At 41.2% G+C, this 15,385-nt stretch overlaps 1 protein-coding gene across 2 annotated transcripts in view; it reads right to left on the bottom strand.

Moving 5' to 3' along the window:
- The window catches only part of PPP2R2B (protein phosphatase 2 regulatory subunit Bbeta), a 340,092-nt gene that overhangs the window by 14,822 nt on the left and 309,885 nt on the right, over positions 1 to 15,385 (bottom strand). For both annotated transcript variants that reach the window (XM_044277550.1, XM_044277551.1), the window contains exons 5-6: positions 7,769 to 7,946; positions 5,785 to 5,949 (exon numbers count right to left, since the gene is read on the bottom strand). In XM_044277550.1, coding sequence (XP_044133485.1) covers positions 5,785 to 5,949; positions 7,769 to 7,946 — 343 coding nt within the window. The remainder of the gene's footprint in view (positions 1 to 5,784; positions 5,950 to 7,768; positions 7,947 to 15,385) is intronic.

Raw genomic sequence — 15,385 nt, 5'->3', positions numbered from 1 at the left:
GTGGGACTATGTTCTCATCACGGGCATCTATACCCCTTTTGATGCAACCCATTATCTTATTGGCCTTGGCAGCAGCTGCCTGACGTTGGTTTTTACTGCTTAGTTTGCTGTTCACTAAAATTCCTAGGTCCTTTTCCATGTCAGTGTTACCCAGTGTTTTACCATTTAGTATGTATGGGTGACTTGCATTATTTCTACCCATGTGCATACCCATGTGTATATTGTCCTCTTCCATGTCAATTACTTTAAACAGTTTAGCGTCATCTGCAAAAATTGATATTTTACTGTGCAAGCCTTCTACAAGATCATTAATAAATATATTGAAGAGAATAGGGCCCAGTACTGACCCCTGAGGTACTCCACTAGTGAAAGTGACACGATCTGAGGGTGAGTCATAAATAACCACCCTCTGTTTTCTATTACTGAGCCAGTTACTTACCCACATACAGACATTTTCTCCCAGTCCGAGCGTTCTCATTTTATCTACTAACCTTTTATGTGGTACAGTGTCAAATGCTTTGGAGAAGGAAGTCTAAATATACGACATCCATTGATTCGCCGCTGTCAAGTCTAGAACCTACCTCCTCATAGAAACTGATTAAATTAGTTTGACATGACCGATCCCTCATGAAGCCATGCTGATATGGCGTTATTTGCTTATTTTCATTGATGTGCTCCAGGATAGCATCTCAAACTGTTTACCCATGACAGATGTTAAACTTACCAGCCTATAGTTTCCGGGCTCTGCTTTTGGACCCTTTTTGAATATTGGCACCACATTTGCTATGCGCCAATCCTGTGGAACACTTTCTGTCAGTATAGAGTCCTTAAATATCAGAAATAAGGGTCTGGCTATGACATAACTTAATTCTCTTAGGATACGGTGGTGTATGCCATCTGGTCCTGGCGATTTGTCTATTTTAATCTTTTTAAGATGCCGCTGTACTTCTTCCTGGGTAAGACAGGGCACTTTTACTGGGGAATTTACTTTTACATTCTGCATTTCATCTGACTGTTTATTTTAAAATATACGGTAAGTGATCAGTTTAAAACTTAACATTTAATACACATAATATAGAAAATTTGGTCCCATGATGATTGGATACAATTGTAGAAAATAAAAGGAGCAGCGCGGTGGTACACCTACGGAGAACAGGTGCAATCAACCAGAACCCAAAAACAGACAATGGTGCTCGGCGGCACTCAAATTAAACCCGGTGGTCCTACCGCTTAGATGAGAAGCTCCTTGGATTCACGACCGCCCGTCCAGTGCTGATAGATATACACACCGTTTGGTGACGGCAGACGTGTGCATCAGGGTGTAGGAATGCTAGGATTGCTGGCCCTAATATCACCCTCGGGCCCTACAATGGCCTAAATGGCGTGACCACGGTATTCCGCGATCAGCCAATGCAGGAACCTACCCCTGGAATTGGTGCGCCCTAATAAGCCCTCAGCTGCCTAGTCCCTACACGCATGTTTCGCAAACATAGAAGAGTGAATGACTCATCAGGGGAAACACGGAGCCTGGGCTGAGACTGTGCAGGGAGCGCTGACAGATGTCATCAGCGGACACTGCACAGAGGCAAAGTTCAGACCACAGTCCAGATAAAAGGATAAAGGACTGTTTATTTTCTTCAGTGAATACAGTGGAGAAAAAAATATTTTATAGCTTTGCTTTCTCCTCATCACTCTCTACAACTCCCCCCTCTTTACTCTGTAAAGGGCCGACACCTTCAGATTTATACTTTTTACCATTTAGATAATTGAATAACATTTTAGGGTTAGTTTTGCTCTCTTTGGCAATTAATCTCTCGGTCTCTTGTTTGGCCGCTTTTATTTGTTTTTTACATATTCTATTTTTTTCCTTATACTTTTTCAGTGCTTCCTCACTACCCTCCTGTTTTGGTGATTTAAATTATTTTTTTTTGTCATTTATTGCTTTCTTTACAGTTCCATTTATCCAGATCGGTTTCTTCTTGTTCCTTAACCTCTTATTCCCATAACGTATGTGCCTCTCACTATTAGATTTTAGGATGCTTTTAAAAATATCCAATTTTGTGGCAGTATTTTTATTTTTGAGGACTTTGTCCCAGTTAGTTAGGCCTATGGCCTCTCTCAGTTGACTAAAGTTAGCTTTTTTGAAGTTTGGTATTTTTGTTCCACCCTGAAGAAATACTCTTTTGAATGATAATTGGAAGGTTATTACTTTATGGTCACTATTTCCCAGGTGTCCCCCAACCTGCACATCTGTTGTTCTGTCAGGTCTATTGCTTATTACTAATTCTAGTATGGCCGTCCCTCTAGTCGGGTCCTGAACCAGTTGGGAAACGTAATTGTCTTTGGTTATTGCCAAGAACCTGTTTCCTGTATTGGCTGATAAGGGTCATGTGACCGTCTATATGGCAGTTGGGATATGAAGAGAAAGACCTGCAGGCTTCTATTGGCTAATACAGGTCATGTGATGTGCCATATTTGCATTTTTTGGGGGGAATATCTAAGATGAAGTGCAGTGTAATGAACAAAAAGCGGTGCTCATATGGAGCGCCCCCGCCTCCTCGTCAAACAGCTGATTGGTGGTGCTGGACCTCCGCCAATGAAATATTGACGACCAATCCTGATGATATGTCATCAATCTAAAACGCTGCATAACACCTTTAATTCTCTCAATCTGATTACTCAAATCAAGTTTTTAATGTACTCTGTTATATCCATAACCATCCATAAAGATCATCATCACAGGAGGTTAAGCTATACAGCAAAGTTTGACAAAACAACCCCCTCTTTCTGACATTACTTCCTGCTCTGCAGCTATAGGCTGAAGCTCCACCTCATAGACTTTCTGCTCTGCCTCCCATGCACATAATACATTTTTAGTACTGAAAGTTGTATGCTCCACTTTAGCTGCTTCCTCATGCAATCGGACCAGAAATCAAGGAGAATTGCCTTAACTTGCAGTTACTTAACGTTCTGTAGAATTAAACTGTGACATGTTAAAATCAGAAGTTTGTTTAAAGTATATGCAGGAATAAAAAATAAAAAGGTCTCCATTTAATTCCTAGACGGCTTCCTAACAATACTCAGGAAATTTTCCATGCTAAAACTACTTCAAACCTAATTCACCCTAAGACCACTTGGGAAATCAATTGAAACGGACAGTAGATGACTCCACATTTTATATTCCATCTACCAGGAAGGCCTTGTTTATCTGCACAGGGTCTACTTCTCTTTTGTCATTCCCAGTTCTGCATTTTGATTAAAGTCTAAAGTTATTAAATTTCCCCAACTGTCTGACAATTCATCCATAAAAGTCAATGTTACTTTTCGTTTTCAACTCTGATGAACTGCCTCAGTTGAGCTCTGCCCATCACTGAACAGAAATTGACAAAGCTGCTGAACTCAAGAAGATGACATGGGGAAAAAAAGGGAAAAATCAATCAAAAAATGTCAAGGGAGAGGTCAAACTGAACCATCTTTGCTGGATGGGTGATCCTCATAGGACAATGGAATTATAAACTAAAAAACAGTTGAAATGACAGCAAAAACATGTTAAAATGACTACTTTGTACAATACATTCAAATAAACTCATAAAATGTAATTCAATATATGGCACCTGACATTCATTGTGTCAGCGCTTTCAAGAGAAACGTAGAGAATCATTTGAGAATCGGCTACCAAGACGTAAGCACCCTCAGCCTGACCAGTACACCACTAAGGTTTCCTCACCAGGAGCATTGCACTGTATTTGAAGGTGAAATAAGTCATTAAGTAACTTGATCAACTTACATTTACTTTGAAAGAAAATATAATACTGTAATTTAGAATCTGCTACAACAATAAAGAGCAACTGTATTACATCCATGCTGCAAAAACAACTTGATTCTAGTAGAAAAGTTATAGACCGTTCTGGCATTCAACTCCGATGTCTGAGGGTGAGCAATGACTAGTGCTATCGCTTATCCTCACCGTTTTTGCGCAGCAGGGTGCTATTCACACAGCATGATCTGCTGCCCGGAAACTATCACCGGAGGTGCTGGCACCAAGGATCATTTCACCTGATGCATTTTGCTTGTTCATCGGGTGATCTGCGGTACCTTTTACATGTACAGATTATCAGGAACGAATGTTTATACAAACACTTATTGCCGATAATCTGACGGCAATTGGGCAGTGTAAATGAGCCATTAGGCTTGAACACTTTTTGTGCTCATTTAGTGGACAATCAGTAGAACCAGCATCATTTCCAGTTCCTTGGTATCTCACATAGCCTCAAATTTCCATAAAAGCACATTATTATTGCATTATCTGATACATGGTTGAGTACTTGCCTGGCCTAAGACACAACAACCGGACAAATTGGGGCACTGTAATAAAAACACCAGAATGGGAGGGAATTGTCAAAACTAGTGCAAGGAAAGAGTTTAACACTTGGCCACTGCAACCAATCCGATTTTGGATCTTTTTCCCTACAGGATATTTGGAAAAAGGTTGAGATCAGGCAAATACTCAACTATTCCATCTCCCCCAATGCGTGCAGATTCCTTTCCAACAAATACAGGGATTTAGTAGTGACAAAAACGGCTAATTAAAGCTTGCACGTGCAGAACCACCAAGTATAGAAAGCCAAGGATGCCACTATGGAAACTAATTTGCTTTATGTCTCCTCAAAATACTTTTTTTTAATAGATCAATAGATAAAAGACCAATATCATATGGTCCAGTAAAGAATTTGAGTTCACCGCCAATGTAATTTAGACAATTTTCTAAGCATGAATTGGCTCCTTTTGTGTAGTCTCTTTTAATGTTTAGTTCCAGTCTGAGAAATAGTATACTGTGATAATAGTATTTTTGTTGGCGAAGTAGCAATTCTAAGTGCTTCTCTTCCAAGCTAATTACAATTTTCAGGTCACACACTGAGAAGGTTAAGGGCATTTGCTTGCACCCAATGCTTCACTGAACCATCTAATGTGTAATGTGCAGTTGTATTTTTCCTTTTAAGTTAATTAAAGGACACTTCCTTCTGCTGCCTGTCATGCTCTTCACATTTTACAACACAAAGTAATGATCTTCACCTGCTAGTAACGATTGGAAAATTTATAAGACATATTTGCACTGAACATAAAAGAACAAGCAGAAAAATAAAAATGATGTTTTGTGGAATATGCTTCCACAAATGAACATGGCACCACAAGAGATGATCACAACTGCACTATTGGCTGCTATTAAAAACTGTTCTTTAGAATTTTTTACATTTTTAGTTAAATATACTTATACACAAAAAGATACACACTAAAAATGGTTAACACTAAAGAAGGAAAACCTAAAGAGATCAACGTTTATCCAATTGTATTTGTTCTTTTTAGCCCCAAGACATATACTCACCACTTATTCCACTGTTTCCAGTACTGTCATTTTGGTCCTAACCTCTGGTATGTGCCTACAGGATGTAGCGGTGACATAGGCATATATGGCACGTGACTGCTGCAGCCAGTCACTAGCCTCAGAGGTAAACGGCGCAAGACTGCCGAGACCAGTGAATGGGGGGAAACATATTGCGCAAAATACCTTTTCAGAATGAGATTAAACATTGTGCTGTTCAAAACATAACTGCATGTACGGCCTGAATGTAATGCGAGTCTAATATACTGCAGGATGGGAGTGGTGCTCTATGGTTCAGAGTCCTCCTGAACCTCTCCCTCTCGCACTATATTTGAACCTGTTGTCTGTCGGTACAATTATCAATAACCAAAAATATCATGTATATAAATATCATTATAACTCACACTTTGAATGCTGGTCACACAGAGCAGAAGAACGCATGTCGCACAGTCGTATCGTTCCTTTACTGCTGCTATATACAAATGTGTTGCAATGATGTGGATGGAACTCAGCGGCTGTTATGACTTCTGTCAGCTCTTCCATGTTGGTTGGTTTAATGTCCACAATATCTAGTTGTTGTTGAGTTAAGGTTACACATACAATTCCAGACCTGGTAAACTAGAAGACAAAAAAGAGGCTGAATGTGCTGAAGATAGCAAATAAATACCAGAATCTGTAGGATTTCCACCCGAAACATAGCCAAACAATCAAAATACTGCTTATTTCCATGGTGGACTGACTAGCATTAGAAACTACAATGATGGGCAATGATTTTTAGCTCTGTTGTTTTTTTTGGACCTTAAGGCTGGGTTCACACGGGCGAGATTTCCGCGCGGGTGCAATGGGTGAGGTGAATGCATTGCACCCGCACTGAAACCTGTCCCATTCACTTCTATGGGGCTGTGCACATAAGCTGTGATTTTCACGCATCACTTGTGCGTTGCGTGAAAATCGCAGCATGCTCTATATTGTGCGTTTATCACGCAACGCAGGCCCTATAGAAGTGAATAGGGCTGCGTGAAAATCGCAAGCATCTGCAAGCAAGTGTGGATGCGGTGCGATTTTCACGCATGGTTTCTAAGATGACAGTCTATTCACTGTATTATTTTCCCTTATAACATGGTTATAAGGGAAAATAATAGCATTCTTTAATACAGAATGCTTAGTAGAAGGTCAATTGAGGCTTAAAATAATAAATAAAATTAACTCACCGCCACCTCTTGATCGCGTAGTTGACGATCTCTTCTTACTTCTTTAATCATGAGCTGCCGGCTAAAGGACCTGTGATGACGTCACATCCCATGGTCTAATCACATGGTCCATCACCATGGTGATGGACCATGTGATTGGACCGTGTGATGAGCTCAGTGACGTCACCACAGGTCCTTTGACAGGTCCTGAAGAAAGAACAGGAGACCGGCAGCTAGGCGATCAATTGGAGGAGGTGAGTAAAAAAATTTTTTTTTTACCCTCAATTGACCTTCTACTAAGCATTCTGTATTAAAGAATGCTATTATTTTCCCTTATAACCATGTTATAAGGGAAAATAATTACATCTACACAACCTTGAACCCAAACCTGAACTTCAGTGAAGAAGTTCTGGTCTGGGTACCACATTCAGTTTTTTATCACGCGCGTGCAAAATGCAGAGCACCCACGTGATAAAAACTGAACAAAACGCAATCGCAGTCAAAACTGACTGCAATTGGGTACCTACTCGCGCGGGTTTGCCGCAATGCACCCGGGACGCATCCTGAGCCAAAACGTGACGCCCATGTGAACCCAGCCTAATATGTTGCTCTGAGTAACCTCCTCCATGGCAATGAAGCTTGGTAGTCATGAATGCAGAGTAGTGTTTTAAAACCTGGCAGCATAACCCCAAATGGTCTACGCCTGGCTACAGAGTACTATTCTTTGCAAGTAAAAACCAAAGAGTACTGTGGTTATAATGTGACTGCACTATGTCACACCACTACTGAGGGGGTGGAGGTTAGCGCTGGGAAATTTTGGGCCACATTGGCCATATTTTCATGGAAAGTGCATAGTACTCTATGGGGGTATGCCATCTACAAAAATAAGTTTAATAACAAAACATCAGCCCATTACTGTCATAATTTTAGGAATTACAGGGATGTTTCAGCCTAGTTTGGATAATGGGAAAATCCTTATAAAGGGGTTGTCCAGCCATTAACATTGATTACCTAGGGTAAGTCATCAATATCAGATTGGCGGTGGTCCAACACCCAGCACCCCCACTGATCAGCTGTTTGAAGAGGAGATGGTGCTTGCTCTTCATTACACTGTACTTCCTCTCAGATAGCTCATAGTAAGTTATAAAATTAGGGATCCCCTTGATTTAAGACCAACTCATCACAGCCAAAAGGATACTGAAACTTCTATTTGTTATCTCTAGGTTCCACAGGTTTATTCGCAAGTCATCTGCTGACATGTATGTTTCGTAGTCACTGTTCACAGATATTGAGTTAATATGATATGTGTGTGCATTGGAAAAGACTCTTCTTGGGGTGGCCTCCACCATCAGATCCATGGGCCTTAATACCGGGACCTGAAATAATAAATAAAAGACATACAATGATTAACTGTACAAACAATTACCACCAAGAAAACGCAGCACAATCTACCAGTTGCATGTTATAGATCAGGAGGAGCTGAGAAGATAAATACATAGCTTTATGTGTCAAAAGATTCAGTACAACTTGTATTCTATTCATTCTATTATTTTGCTCTGTCCACACAGTGGTCCTCTCCATAAGATGGCTGCTGATGGAGGGTCATGTGATCAGGCAAATCACCTCCATATTGATGTCTCCTCCATTCAAACACACTGCACCTGCACTACACTCCCAAAAGAACAAGTACAGGTGGCAGGTGCAGTGTATTTGAATGGAGGAGGCATCACATGGAGGTTTTTTGCCTGATCACTTGACCCTCCATCAGCAGCCATTTTATGGACAGGACCTCTGTGTGGACAGCACAAAATATTTGCCAAAAAAGGTGTCATACCTTATGAACTATAGAAAATGGTGCAGAATTTCAACAAATGCTATACGAGTAAGTGCCATATAATCATCTCACAAACACACTGGTCAACAATAATCCCAAAGTGGCTGACCCCTTTAATGTAAGTCCAGAACACTGAAGACAGAGGCAAAAGATTTTATATTTTTCCCACATAAATGCTTCAGTCTCCAATTCCTGTGCTTGAAGTCTGACACTGCTAATCTGCCAAACCTGGCATATCTGGTAATACAGCACTTTGGTGGCCCCTCTTTATTTGCATTTGAAAGTCCCTTTAGATGGGACAATTCAGAAAGTGACTGCCAGGAAGGAAGCGCTCCTTTCCACCAAGTGCCTGCTCTTCAATGGCGACCGCTGCACTTACACTACTATAGATGGACCTGTAAATAATGAGACGTTACTTCGTTCCATAGAGCAAACGATAAAAAATGTATTGAAAACCACGACTACAAAAATTCGGTATCACTTGTAATAACTATAATCATAAAACTATAGGGGAATTATGTTCCCCCCAATTCCACCCCATTTAAAACTTTTGTTCAGCTTCCTACTTCATTGCACGCAATATTAAACAGTGCTATTAGAAAGTATAGCTTGCCCCATAAAACACAAGCCCTGATACGGCTATGTGAATTTTTTTTTTTTATTTATGACTCCTGGAAGCAGAAAGGAAAAAAATGAGAACACGGAAAATGGCTGTATCAAAATGTAGTTCAGCCGATGCTGAATTCCTACAATAAATCAGACCAGCTTCGAATAAATGTTACTCCACAATACTATAGTGATATAACCATGGCCCGGATTGTACACACCGCCTCCTATATAGTCCCTCTACCCGTTTCCAATTTTTTTTTTACAAGCCCATGGTTATGCCTCTCAAAATCATCTACATTTCAAGGCTCCATGCCGGCCAGATGTAAAGTGTTGAGGAATGCGATAGTACAGTGTGCTATAAAGACAGAGGAGAATCGTTCAAGTGAGGAAAGCATGCATAGAAACCGCACATTACATTTTATTAGGGTGCTTCTGTGCTCTCTATGTAACATCTTCACGGAGTGCAATGAGCCATTCAACCATCATCAGAAAGGCCATACAGCAGCATGTATGCCTGGAGTTTATTACAATCAACATCGCAAAACGTATCAAACAAAACCACACAAATTAAATTTGGCACATTTATTTATGGACCAGACATATGTACGTACATAAGACATCGCAAACAGCTTTATTAGAGGCCATTACACATGAAGCACAAGAATCTACAGACCATTTATGTAAACCGACGACATATCAGATGTGTGGCATTGTAAGACTGCAGCATAATTGACCTTGATGCTTATATATTAGGGAATGTAGTCACAGTAATTTCCTTGCCTTCTTTTAATGGAGCTGCTACCTTAACAATTTTGAATTATTCTTGCCTGTTAAAAGGGTTTCCAAGATTTTTTTTAAAAAGGCACAAAACAAGGGGTAATATAAGGCTACTTTCACACTAGCGTTCGGGTTTCCGTTCGTGAGCTCCGTTTGAAGGAGCTCACGAGCGGACCCGAACGCAGCCGTCCAGCCCTGATGCAGTCTGAATGGAGGCGGATCCGCTCAGACTGCATCAGTCTGGCGGCGTTCAGCCTCCGCTCCGCTCGCCTCCGCACGGACAGGCGGACAGCTGAACGCTGCTTGCAGCGTTCGGGTGTCCGCCTGGCCGTTCGGAGGCGTGCGGATCCGTGCGGATCCGTCCAGACTTTCAATGTAAGTCAATGGGGACGGATCCGTTTGAAGATGCCACAATGTGGCTCAATCTTCAAGCGGATCCGTCCCCCATTGACTTTACATTGAAAGTCTGGACGGATCCGTCCCAGGCTATTTTCACACTTAGCTTTTTTTTGCTAATATAATGCAGACGGATCCGTTCTGAACGGAGCCTCCGTCTGCATTATTATGAGCGGATCCGTTCAGAACGGATCCGCCCGAACGCTAGTGTGAAAGTAGCCTAAAACAAACAAAAACCCTGTCCCTTAAATATATTCTTCCTCATCAGACACTGCCACCCGAGTCCATGCTATTATATATTATTCACTGTTCATGTGAGCACTGGCCTCAGTGGTCATGCTACCAATCACTGGTGGCATGACCACTGCCACCAGTGATTGGTGGCAGTGGTCACGTGAACGGTGGATGTGACTTCATCACTGCAGGATAAGTGGCAGCCGGAGCAATGGTGCTATGGAAGACAGACATTTAAAGGGTGAGTAAGGCCTTTTGATTATCTTACACTGGCCTCTGCTCTGTGCCCATTTTTAAAAATCTTGGAAAACCACCTGTCCTTCACTGGAATACAGGCTGTATACTGACTGTGGAAAACAAAACTGTGGCAGGAAATTTGACTTTGATTTATCATCTCACTTATGCCTGAAAAGTGACATTGAAATTTTGCATACCATCTGTTTGCGACTTATTTAAAAAATTGTTACATCCGTAAGATTTTATTCCACCCTTGCCACTTTCCCTAAAGGGGGCGTGATAGGGCGGGAAGGAGGCATGGCCAGCTTTCTGTCAAATTTACCTTCACTTACACCAGTTTTCTGGCACAAATGAAGCCAGAAATCTACGGCAGCTCAGAACGGTTTTAGATTTCTGTTTAGGCGCACCTAATTTATGACAAGGAGTGCCCCTGTAGATTAGCCGCATCCTCCGGCAGCGCAATCAGAGTTATCCCATGTGTAGACAGACTCTAGCATGCTGGCTAGTGGAAGCCACCAACAAAGAGGAGTTTAAAGGCTTATTTTAAAAGGAGACATGTTTGAGATGAGAAGACCCCTTTAAGTGTGGTCTTTAAATCAGGCCCTACTGTCCGAAATACAGAGTAGCACAGAGTGCACTACAGGAGGTCAGCTACGCTGTAGGCAGAATGTTCACTGATTTTGGTACCAATCAACCCTTAATACTTGCTCTAATTCACGATCAGTACAGCAGTGAATGTATTACATTTGTATACAGATTGTAATATCAGCTGGTAAATAGTATTCAAATGTGAGCATACGCTTTAATGTGTATAGCATTCTGTATGAAAGCTGGCAGTGACACAATCAGCCTTGTTTTTTCCAGGTCAGCCATTAAGGCTGAGTGCTGGGAGCACATCCAGCAGCAGAGTAGGAATAAGGTTTAGTTCTGCAGCTTCCCACAACTGTGCAGCATGTAGTGAATTTTAAACAAAAAGACCATCATGTCACCAGGTTCCATATCTGCATGAAAATAGGCATATTAAATATCCTAAATGTCCTAACCAAAGACAGCAGAGATGTAAAAGACATACAATAAAATAATTTATACTGAATGCCAGGAACTGTGAATTATTGTAAAAGGTATGGACAAGTCTGATCACATTTTTATTAATAAACAATTATTTTTATTAAAAATACTGAACCATTTGGTTTCTGCAGCTTGCATGTATTCTATTGCATAGCGAGCTTCAGATTGTCATTCACAGTCAATTTCATCAGAGAGGCTTTCAGCTGGTTGGTGTCCAGCCCCTTTCTTCGTCTTTTTAGAGATGATTTGCAAAATTATGATTGAATCTAATTGGGCCAAAGGTTGAATAACCCTCTCACATATTAATATTTACCAAGAAATGCTGTACAGTGTAGAGAAAAAAATATACATCCAGTGTATGCAGTATAAAGTTGCGTTCACCTATGGATATTGTACAAGGTGGCACAACATCAATATGGGCAAGCGTATTGTCTGCTTGTGACTGTGGCTAAAGAGCTCTTCCTTGTCAATCAGATAAGCAAAAAAATAAAAACTGATCTTCTACTGGTGCTGTCTTCAAGGATTATAATATGGTGTAAAATTAGTTTTTTTTTTATGGTTATAAATAAAGTACACTATCAACGGTCAGGAAACAGGTTTTACTTATTAACAGTGTTTATCTGTAACGCCCTGTTTTCCTGCACTCATGTGACATTTTCCTGTGTGTTGGTTCCTTATCCCGGTGACATCACGTCTACATCTGAGGCATGGCAAGGCTTGTAAGGCTCTTCTCTGTTGACACATGATCAATGACCTTGCCTCTGAGGGCAGTGGTCTGCTCATGCTCCTACACCCTGCCCTGTAGACATTAAAGTCAGCAATGATGACGTATCTTAGGGCCAGGTTTTTCCTGAAGGGCTTCAAGCAGGCTTGGATCTGTGATGTTTGAGCTGGAAGAGTAAGGAGAGGCATACACCGGATACTACAGACACTTGCACCTGGATGCAGTAAACACAGGGTGCGGGTCACACATCACAATTATGCTTGAAGAACCAAAATGCACTCAGAACGTCATCATCTGACTTATATGATGCAGTAAGATTAAATGCTGGTGTTTTTTTTTTTTTTAAACCAGAAATCAGTTTTTATTTTTGGCTATGTGATTCACCATGAAAGGACTTAATTTTTCATAGAATGAAGCTTACTCGTTTTTCAGGCTGAATTTATATATGTACATACACACAGAAGTACTTTTCAAGCTGTAAGAAGTCAGGAAATTTTACAGACACTTGGAGAATCTCAATAGGGATAGCAATCTCTCTCCAATCGGCCACTGAAGACCTTCTAGAGATGATCAAGCCTGTCAGCTGAGAAATGACTTCACTCCACCAAATTTCCCGCTGACTAACAAAGCGCTTATTGAAAATCCCATGTCACAGCAGTCAGCTGAACGTCAGATAGACTCCCAGCCAAAACTAAGTGTAAGCACATATTTGAAGGTATGTGATTTATGCTGATTTCCTAACAACCATTGAAAGGGATTTCATGCCCCCATTTCCTAGGAATACAACGGCTGTGTTAACCATGGCAACCGGCAGCTCAAAGGGAATTTTAATTTCAATGAAGCACTCAGCTTTCAGGCTTCAGATTTGGAACGTGCAGCCCATTCATAGTAAATCAGAAATAGGTTTTGTGAATAATGTATGGACTATACCCATCACGCCAGAACCAACAAAAATATCAAAAGATTAATTTTAGTTTTTTCAAGCCACAGGACTGTATCAAATTTCTAAATCTATCATTGTATTCTCTTTCAAGTTTTCTAAAAGCAACCCAGTCTCCAATATACAGCTTCTGTATCCGAATGCTTCAAGCAGATGTTATTATATACCAGCCTTGTAGTTTTTTTTCCCCAATACCGCGGCATAAAATATATTGCGGAAACATCCTAATTTCAGTAATCTGTTTCCTTACTCATAAAACCCTAAATAACTGAAACCATTTGCATGATTAACAAGAACCTAAGTCTGTGCAGATACTTGTAACAACTGAAAGTAATTATCCATCACTCACATTAAAGGGTATTAAAACAGGATTTGTGGGATATGGTACGGAATAATTATACAGTTAAGTGCACCGCTAACACATGATGCAAAGTATAGGAGTTCAGGTAGTGATCATTGAGTATTTTAGCTTAAATTTTGCAATTAAAAAGGTTTCCCATTGAACAAAATTATCACTTATTCCTAGGCTAGATACTTATGTATTAGGATAAATGTATTATTATTGAGAATGTTGTATAAGCGGTGGTAATGCATGCACAACACCACTCCATTCACACAAGGGACTTGGGTCCCCAATTCTCGTAACTAGTGGTCACACTGTAGCTAGCTCAACTTCTAAAACCCATAGTGATCAGCTATTGGGCCTTATGTCCCTGATTCTCATAACCAGTGGTCACACAGTAGCTAGTAAAACGCCTAAAACCCATAGTGCAACTATTACGGTAAGTTGTAGCCAACCATATTGTCACGACAGAGGGTAGGGATAAGTGCAGCCCTAAACTCCACCCACCTCTGTACCTGACCACTTGCTACTGCCATCCTAACCGACGGCGTACAACTTGGCAGCAGTCCCTCGCTTAGACCCGTGCAGGGGCCTAAGATAAAGAAGTACCGCAATAGTCAGGAAAGCCACGGTCAAAGCCAGGTGGACAAGCAGGTACACAGAGAGCAATACAATAACGAGGTCAAAACACAATCCGGAGTCAGAAGCCAAAAGGTCACGTCAATTCCACGGAGGTCACAAGGTTGAGGTAAAAAATAGAGCCGAGGTCCAAACTCACACAGAAAGGCACAATAATGCTGATGAGGGTAGCAAGACCAATCACAGGCAACTTGAAGCAAGCAGGCTGCCTGTTTAAATAACCCCTACAGGTGAGTCACGTGACGTGGCAAGCGTTACGTGACTCTGATTGCTCATAACAAAGCTGAGTGTTGATTCATTAATATCAGTGTTCAGATCCCCTGCTGCTCGTTGTCTAGGGGACAGACGACTCCGGCCACGCTGGTGTGCAGCCGGGTCCTCCCCGCCCCCTGGAGACGAAAACGCCAACCGCATCCTCGCTCCGCTGTAGGTGCGGGATGCTGGCGATGCTGCAAATGAAGAGTGCACCGCCGGCTCCTCATGACACATATATTGCCTCTTCAGTGGCCGCAGCAGTAGTTCATACTACATCTGTGGAGCAGGAGTTGTTGATAATATTGACCCGTACCTAAGATGTCTTTATGCCCTAATAGAGCATACTGACCGGGGTTGTCCTGATGATTTACTCTTTAAAAAAATATGATTGCCATCTCTATGATTGCCGAAGTTGCTTACGGCTAGCTTCCATATAAGTAGCAACTGTAGATCAGAATTAATTCTGTAAACTGAACCATGGACTATGGTCAGGTGCCAAGCATTAAAAGGCCAGGGATGTCCTAACAATTACAGGAGTATTACCATCCAGTAGCTATACCTTTAAAGCATGATATATGCACACCCCATCTGTGAATCTCAAGAACTGGGACTAGGGATAAGCAAATAGACTTCGGATTGATCCAAAGTCAACTAACTTTGTTTGAATACTATACGGAGCGAGCGCACCTCCGTACAGTATTATAATGTATTGGCTGCTATGAGCCAAAGTTATCACTTCGCGAAGTCTTGCAAGACTTC

This window comes from Bufo gargarizans, chromosome 2 (genome assembly GCF_014858855.1).
Source record: "Bufo gargarizans isolate SCDJY-AF-19 chromosome 2, ASM1485885v1, whole genome shotgun sequence".
In the NCBI taxonomy this organism is placed as follows: domain Eukaryota; kingdom Metazoa; phylum Chordata; class Amphibia; order Anura; family Bufonidae; genus Bufo; species Bufo gargarizans.
This window is presented reverse-complemented; position numbering and strand designations above follow the sequence as displayed.